The 8,918-nt window shown below is 40.5% G+C and overlaps 1 protein-coding gene across 2 annotated transcripts in view; it reads left to right on the top strand.

Moving 5' to 3' along the window:
* The first annotated feature begins 7,050 nt into the window (after positions 1 to 7,050).
* The window catches only part of anos1b (anosmin 1b), a 50,402-nt gene continuing 48,534 nt past the window's right edge, over positions 7,051 to 8,918 (top strand). For both annotated transcript variants that reach the window (XM_085437146.1, XM_085437145.1), the window contains exon 1: positions 7,051 to 7,357. In XM_085437146.1, coding sequence (XP_085293272.1) covers positions 7,181 to 7,357 — 177 coding nt within the window. In that variant the 5' untranslated portion in view covers positions 7,051 to 7,180. The remainder of the gene's footprint in view (positions 7,358 to 8,918) is intronic.

Here is an 8,918-nt window from a genome sequence, read left to right as displayed (position 1 = left end):
TACGTGACTGCCACAGACTGGACGGGAGAGCTGCTCGTGCGTTTGTTGCTCCTGGAGCGTTTCGTGAAAAGATTAATGCCATGCTCCACAAATTGGCTGTTTGGAGGCCTCTCATAAACGACCTAATGTTTTATGTGTCTTTCTTTTTCTTTTTTTTTATTGAAAAAGCTCTCATCTCTGCCCCTGGGTCTGACCCTCTGTCTCCATCCCCTGCTCTGTTGTTTTTGACTAGTTTGAGCTTGTGACTCTTTCTTATTTAGAGGATGTGGTTGGCCATCTGAGACCAAATGATCCTGCCCCTCCACGATTTTTTTAAGGAGATGTTGCCTAGCATAGGGCAGGGTTTTGTCAAACACCAGTTTAATATCCGAAGTTGTCCCTGCTAATTTTTAGCATGCAGTACAACCTCTGCTCAAGAAACCTGCCCTGGACCACACTGTATTGGCTAACTACAGGCCTATCTCCAAGCTGCCTTTTCTGTCTAAAATTATAGAGAAAATGTATATTCCTAATTGATTGGTTGTTTCGATGAGAATGGTATCTTGGAGCTTTAGTGATAGCTTCGTTACCTATGATTCTTGTAATCATGTTGTTCTTGTCCTCCTTGGCCTAGCAGCTGCTTTTGCCACTGTAGACCACAACATTTTACTGTCTCGTTTACACCATCTTGCAGGCATTCGTGGTACTACTTTGAATTGGTTTGAGTCTTATTTGTCTGACATAACTTTTAGTGTTAACTTTTTAAGGGTATGAGTAATTTTCTGCTGCTCTTCAGGGCTCAATTTTAGGGCCCCTGGATTTCCCTTGTATTTACAGCTTTTGGGAGCCATGCATAGAAGGGATGGAATAGCCTTCCACTGGTATGCCGACAACTGCCAGATTTATCTGCCTCTGAAGCAGAAAGATGCTTTATCTGTTAAACTGCTTTTGGCATTTCTAGAGGATATAAATGGTAAATGGCCTGTATTTATATAGCGCTTTTCTAGTCCCTAAGGACCCCAAAGCGCTTTACATATCCAGTCATCCACCCATTCATGCACACATTCACACACTGGAATAAAAACTTGAATGGCCCTAATTTTTTAAAAATGTAAACCAAGCAAAACAGAGGTGATTGTGTTTGGTCCTAGTGGACCTTGTGATTCCTTGTGCTTAAATGGGCTTGCCCCACCTTACCTCTCTGAGCTTCTTCATCCTTACTGAATGCCTAGGTTTCTCGGGTCAGCTGACAAGCTGCTTCTGGAGGTACCCAGGTTCAAGAGGAAGCTCAGACGGGACAGGGCCTTCTCTATTGCTGCTCCTAACCTCTGGAATAACCTGCCCTGCACACTAGAGAGGCCCCTTCATTGTCCATTTTTAAAACAAGTCTTAAACCCACTTCATTCCTTGGCTTATAACGCTGTTTGACCCTTATTTTACTGCTTTAATTTAATCTAATGTGCTGATATTATTGTTTTAATTTAATTTAATGCGCTTCCCATTTTTTGTTTGTCATGTCAAGTGTACGTACGGCACTTTGTTTTCAGCTGGGAGTTGTAGCTAATGCTAATAGCAAGTTCATTTAGCGAATGTAAAATTTAAAAAAAGACCTGTTCCTGAAGTATCTTTATGACTCTATAATTGTACCCTTATTGTCATTAATCCAGTCCTTCTGGTCCCTTAAATATATTTATAAACTGAGATGTTATATTTCTTTCATTTTCTGCTGCTCTCTTGGCTAGACCTCTTTAAAAACACATTTTAATGTCAATGAGACTTTGCACCTGGTTTGTTAGGCTGCATTTCTGTAGCCAACAGTCAGTGTTGGGGAGTAACAGAATACATGTACCGCCGTTACGTATTTAAAATACAAAATACGAGTAACTGTATTCCGTTACAGTTACCGTTTAAAAGGGTGGTATTCAGAATACAGTTACTTTGTTGAAATAAATGGATTACACTGCGGTACTTTCCTGTTTCATGTTGTCGCGGGTCAGGACTGTTTGGGTAGCGATTCATGGATGGGGTTAAATTTTACTACTGTAAATGCTTTAATTAAGTACATTAAATTTATAAATACAATAAATTTATTGTTGGTCATATCATATTTTTATTATATTACTAATGTGTGATGGACACCAGTCTTGTGAAGCAATCACTAGCCAATCTTAACAATTACTGTTGGCAGGGTTGGGAAGGTTACTTTTAAAATGTATTCCATTACAGAATACATGCCCCAAAATGTATTGGACCAAGTGCATGTGGCACCAGGACACCCTAGGCCGCTGGTTGATGATCGATTTTGTAATCATATCATCAGATTGAGTCCAAATGGACCATGTTCAGAACCTCCATTGCTGAAGCTGCTGCATTGAGCTGTGGCCACAAGGTAGTTGGTGTCTGTTGTGGTGACCTCTGAACCAGATGTTGAACACCAGAGGTGAAGGGAACCATCACTCTGAAGAAGGAGTCCTATCAGGCTTGGTTAGCCTGTGGGACTTTGGAGGCAGCAGATAGGTAACAACAGGCCAACCAGAACGCGGATCGGGCAGTAGCTAAGGCAGAACCTCGGGTGTGGGAGGAGTTTGGAGAGGCCACGGAAAAAGACTCTCTTGGCAAGCTATCATATCCTCTCTCTAGATCCACAAAGACGGTGCAACTCCATGTGACCTTCTCTATGCTTCTCTATCACTGAAAAAATAAAGTACACCTTTTGATTCTAAGTTTAAAAACTTGCTTCCACTCAACACTTTGTCTTCTACTGTGGGTTATCACAGGAGCGCCCCCATGTCAGGGACACCCTATTTGGGTTTTGTACAGCTTGAGCAGAGAGAGGAAGGTCTGTGTTCAGCTAAGACATATTTCACTTCTGCATTGTCATTTAAGTATCAGTGTGTTTTAATAACAGAATATTACGATTAATTTTCTTAACATCAGTCTTTTTGCATTGAGAGTTGTTTTTAGTCCCAGCTCTGTCACTGTTTTCTTGTGGAAACAAAGCGTGACGAAGTTGTGGTGCAACAGCACACGAGCCTGTAAGGATGGAGGGACGAATGAGGCTTGATTTGTAAAGTATTTTTTTATTCTTTATCTGGTAGTTCATCTGTTTGAACAGCAGGTGGCAGTGCTACATAAAATAATACATGAGATTCAAACACACAGCAGCTCATGTGCTCAATCTGCTTCTAAATGCATTACAGCTGAGGGCTGCTCCAGACCAACAAGTTTATCTGCAATAACACAGCATTACATATTAGTCAATTTCTATTTTAAAATCTGTAAAATAATAAGTAACTCAAGATCAAAAGGTTTTTTTAAAATCATTAAGTTTGAATTTGACCGAGATATTTTCCAACAGAACCTGAAGAGGATTTGCACCAGATTATTATCATATATTTACAACTGTAGTTCATAATATGTTAGACATTGCAGGAAAGCCATCATGCTAAGAAACTACATAAGGAAAACAGAGGGGTTCAAGATCCATTGAAGACATGGAGAGAGCAGCCGTCAATGCCATTAGGCATAAAATCTGTAATATTAATAATAATAATAATAATAAAAAATAATAATGATGATGATGATGGAGACTATATCTGACAATAACATATACTTCAGTGCGATATGTTGCTTTGTAGCAATCCCATCAACTATTATTCAAATGAGTTGTTTTAGGTACAAAAAAAATTCTAGTTATGAACGCAATATTCAAACTTGCAACAGAGGCTTTTCATGGTGCAGTATGACTGTTGTATTCAAGAAAAAGACTCTGTCTTTGTTCCTGGGCGTTTGTAATGAACTGTCTCTGGCCTGCTGGACCATAGTTGGAGAAACATTGCTGCTGAAGAGTCAGCGACCAGCGTCAGATCAGCTGTAAGCAGTGCCAGCTGCAGGAATAATCTCTGACCACTTCTGTAGTCTTGGACATAAACGATAACAACATGGAATTGCGACTGTAATGGCTAAATGCACAGGGATTCAGGAGATGACGGTGTTTCGATTAGATCAGTGACATGTTAAATACGTGAAGATTAGCTTTGAAACTGGAAACGGTTCCTCTGTTTTGTAGTCCCATGGAGGCAGGTGATTTTGAAGGGGTTTAGTTGGGATAAAATGTGTTTATGTGGTACGATGAATGTCAGATTCACGAGACTTCATCGTCAGAGGGCTTCTTATGGCACAGATTCCGTTAGTGTTAAAAAAACTTCTGACTTCTTTGTGAACATTAAAGGGAAATGGTAAATGGCCTGCATTTGTATAGCGCTTTTCTAGTCCTTAAGGACCCCAAAGCGCTTTACACTACATTCAGTCATCCACCCATTCACACACACATTCACACACACATTCACACACTGGCGATAGCAAGCTACATTGTAGCCACAGCTGCCCTGGGGCGCACTGACAGAGGAAAAATGACTCTTACACAAATGGAAACATGTCTAATGTTTCCGTGTCACACTTGTTCTACCTGTTGCTAGCTTTCTGTATCTCTGCCTTTCTCTCACTCTGTTCAAACACGTATGGCTTCTGACATCGAGTAGCTTTAAGCAGCCGGTGAATGCCTCTGTGGTGTGTGAGAATGTGCATCATGCACACGCGTGTGATGTTTGAGTATGTGTCGGTGAGAGGTTTTACACCGCTAATGGTTTCTTCAGAAACACGAGCTGGGTGTTTTATATAAATGTTATTTTTAGATGTAGATAAAAAGGAAACTGCTGCTGAAATTGATTTGACACTTTCTGTAAAACCACTTCAGCTGTTTAGGTTGTCTGAGATAAGTGTGAGCATATATAATGATATGGACAGTGTGGCTTCACACACCACATTACTCATTCACTTTCTCTCACCATCATCAATCTGTATCTACTTGGACATTTGGAAAGACATTCCTTGAAACCTTCAAATGAAAAACTGGGAAGAAATATTGATCTTTCATTGAAATGATCAAACACATTATACATATTAGTAGCTGAGCTTTGAATTTGTAACGAGTAGTTTTAAGTAATGAGCCATTTAAGTGACATTCAAAAAGAAGAAATGCTAAAAAAGAAACTTACAAAAAAACAATGCTAGCTCAGATTTCTGCAGTGTTTGGATTTCTTTGATTTTAAAGATAAATCACATGAAAATAAATGAAATATCTTTTAGTGTTTTTCTGTTCGTTTTACTAAAAGAAGCAAATGTCTATAAATACATCACCATAAAATGGTTAATAAGCCAAGACATTACACCAACCTACAGTATGTATGCCTTTCCGTACGACACAGAATGAGAAGCCTGCTTTATACAGCAGGGTCAAAAACAGTCCTGCCAGTACTTACTAAATATTTATACAAGTCCATTTCATCTAAATCAAAAGCTAGGTGATTCTTTCTGCTTTTCATTGCCAGCAGAGATGACTCCTCGGCTGGGTTACGCTCTCATATAAACAAACAGGGCTTTCAACTCTCTGTCTTCAGCATCTCGACTTGGCCTCGGTCCTAGAAAACCCCACTTGGCTCCGTGGTTTCTGTCAGAAAGTGGTGACTAACACATTGACTGGCTGTGTGACAGACACCTACCTCAACACATTCTTTAATTCTTGCTCCCATTAATAAAGGCGCTTTTATTAGTTCAGTAATTAGCCTTGGAGAGCATTCCCAGACTATAAAGGAAAGGTTGTTTTTCATAGTAGTAATGGTAAAGTGTTAATAGGCCTAAAACTATACCCTGCCATGCAAACCATTAGGCCATAAATGCTTTCTCTTACTTCACTGCAGCACCTCTCCTCATGTCAGATGGATCCAGTTTGAGGTTTTTTTAAATGTAATTTTCAGTTTTGTTTTTTTAGGACGAGGATGATGATTATATAAAAAGATGTTTATGAAAAGGGAGAAAAGTATTGATGATAAAGGTATATCAGTGATACGGGAGAGACCAGGAATTTATTCAGATAATTAAACTCTGCCTTTACCACCTGTGCTACTTTGTCACCTAATCCACCCGCCTCTCTCCTCACCAGCACTTGTCCACTAAGCATTTGACAGATCGTCTATATGTCCTTATCGCCTTCTTGCATTCCTTAGTCTTAGTTTTGGACTTTTGGACTTTCATTCTGCTCCTTTTGCTTTGTTTGCATGCCTGATATTTGCAACCATGTAACAGAACATTAAAGTAAACTTTGGCCTGTTTATTATGTTTCTGCCCTCATAACAAGGCAGTACTATCAGAGCACTGATGACAACAGCAAGATTATCTTGGTGTTCTTGTTTCTTGTTTTTGTTTCACAGCAGAATAAAAGTGGTCGTCAAAAAGACTCTAAGAACAGTGGTGATGATGATGATGGTGATGATGAAAATAAAGATCATTATGTTGGAAGTGAAGCTGATAAAATTAAGCACAACCATGAGTGAAGCAACAACAATAATGACGATAACTCCGCACCTGAACCTACAAACACGTGCAAGAATATTAAAAAGGGATAAAAATGATTAAATATACTTATGTGCATATCTAATGTTTTAAAGCAATAAACGTTTCAATGATAATAAAAATGTAATTAAACTGATTGGATGCTTGCTTGGATTAGAATTAACGTGTTTCAGTGTGATGAGAGTGATGCACAATATCAAGCTGAATACCAAGTGGAATCAACCACTTTCTTCTTCTTCTTCTTGTCGTCATAATTTTAACTTTCCAGGAGAAACACGTTAAAAAAGACCCCGCTCTGGTCTCTCCACAGTGCTGGCCTGAAGTAAACCTGACCACTGACGCCTACAGCACTAACAGCTGGTGCGTGTGATGACGCTGAGGGTTGCTGGTCAATTTTATGAAAACAAATGATGCAAAAACTGTAAAATTAAATAGAAAAAATCGTAATGAAAGTGAAGAAGCGCGCATGCCACTGGCCTGATCATCGGAAGAAGCAGCGGCGATAGTAATTATTGCCGCTTGTGCACGACGTTGCCGAGGATGATGACGGTATTTAGGATAATGAGGATGAAGAACGTTATAACTCCACGTGGCCGCACTTGTACCGGTGGTGGGAGTGTCCGCGGAGGCGCTCCACTCCCTACTCGCGCGCAGGCACGAGCGGCGCTCGGATGTTTTCATTCTGAATTTATAAGTCAGAGAGAGGAGGACGCCTTCGAAACAAGAGGAAACGAGAGGGAAAAATCTTTTTGTTGTTGTTGTGTATGTTTTTGTATTAGCTTCCGGTGTAATGTCAGTTCGTCGGGCCGGTTTGGTGCTGCTTTGCGCGATGTTGGCGGTGACTTGTGCTCGCAGGAGTTCGCCGGAGCAGGAGGATGTTCAGGAGAAAACGAACAGCGCCAGATGCACATCCAGGTGCCTCACTCTGCACATGACCCAGCTAACCGCTGCTTTCAGACACCTCCAGGTACGGACAAGCATTTTGCCCCAAATCCTTTGTTTTAGTGTGTTTTTCACCTGAGGGTCACCTTCCGCACGAGCACCGGTGTCATAGCCTACAAAACGCACGAGAAACCGTTGAAATGAACAGAGAAACATTTAATCCTTGATGTGAAAACCCAGTCCAGTTGGTCTAATATGAGATAACGTACAAAAGTAAAATTATATATGTACTATGTTGAATGTTTACAATTACTGCTTGTTTTTGTTTGTTTGTTTGTTTGTTTGTTTGTTTGTTTGTTTTGGAGGGGGGGGTCCACCGCAGCGCTACCAGTCTTAATCAATATCGAGGTTTTGTTTGTGGTCACTTTACAATAACACAGTTTTATTATTTTGTCAAATATGTCACTTTATATATTCACATAAGCTCAGTCTAAACATTTTTCATTGGAACATATTGAACCAGTCCGTGCATTTGTTAATTATGCCTAAAAGAAGAAGGTGTGACCTTAAAATGTAAAATTATAACATGGACAGAATGATTTTTGCAGGTGATTTCCAGATGTAGTCTTAGCCACAAGTACTAATTTCACTCAGTGTGTCAGTTAGGACAGATCGTGATATTTGACTGTCTTGCTGTAGAAAATACACAATGCAGCCATTTCTAACGTGCACTTTACAAGTTGTTAATAAATGTTGCCCTCCTGTCTTTTTCCCTCAGTGCTGTGTTGTTACAATGATTTTTGGATAAGCTAGGCCAAAAGAGAAAGGTGCAGTGCAGAGTAAAGCAGCTGAGTGCTGCACTATTAAGCAAAAACAACAACAACCTTGTGATCTACACTTGAACTGTTGTTCTCCACGTGGTTTTCATCAGGAAGTTCTGACCAAATGATGTTGATGTTGCTCAGATTGAAGTCGGCCCGTGTCAATACTCTAGTGGGGCAAAGGTAGGCCGAAAAAAACTTTGGTTATTGGTTTTTAATAGTTCACAAAATGGCTCGTCTTGCAGGGATTGCTGTGCTGTGTACTGGGGCCTTTGTAGTGAGGAATGTGAGATTAACAGGGACATTAGGACGTTACCAAGTTCGAAAAGCCACTTATCGTTAACGGCTTCAACATGTGCATGCTGTGTAGTGGGTGGGAAAGTCATTAACCACAGAGTTCAGCCCCAATGGCTCTGAGGTGTGCAGACAAAAGTGTGTATGTGTGTGTGTGTGTGTGTGTGTGTGGGGGGGGGGGGGGGGGGGGTTGCATATGCTCACATATAAAACCGAGGTTTGGTCTGGTCCTTGTCCATCCAGAAAAGACCCTCGCCACCTGTGCATTGAGTAATGAGGGTGGCCTCTGGATGACTTTACCGTTTAGATGTTTGCATTTGTGTGTGTGTGTGTGTGTGTGTGTGTGTGTGTGTGTGTGTGTGTGTGTGTGTGTGTGTGTGTGTGTGTGGGTGTTCTAGACCAGAGGTGTGAGAAAGGGAACATTTGGTTTAAACTTTATGAACCAGTGTGCAAGAATCAAATGTGCAAATTCAGTGATTCAAATGAAACCAGGTGATTTTTCAGCACCAGCTTCTGAGTCGGGTGTTTGTG

Source organism: Copadichromis virginalis, linkage group LG17, assembly GCF_057382275.1.
Source record: "Copadichromis virginalis isolate Kocher_CV1m ecotype Utaka linkage group LG17, C_Virginalis_male_GT1.1, whole genome shotgun sequence".
Taxonomy (NCBI): Eukaryota; Metazoa; Chordata; class Actinopteri; order Cichliformes; family Cichlidae; genus Copadichromis; species Copadichromis virginalis.
The sequence above is the reverse complement of the archived record's forward strand: the minus strand, read 5'-3'. Positions and strand labels throughout refer to the sequence as shown.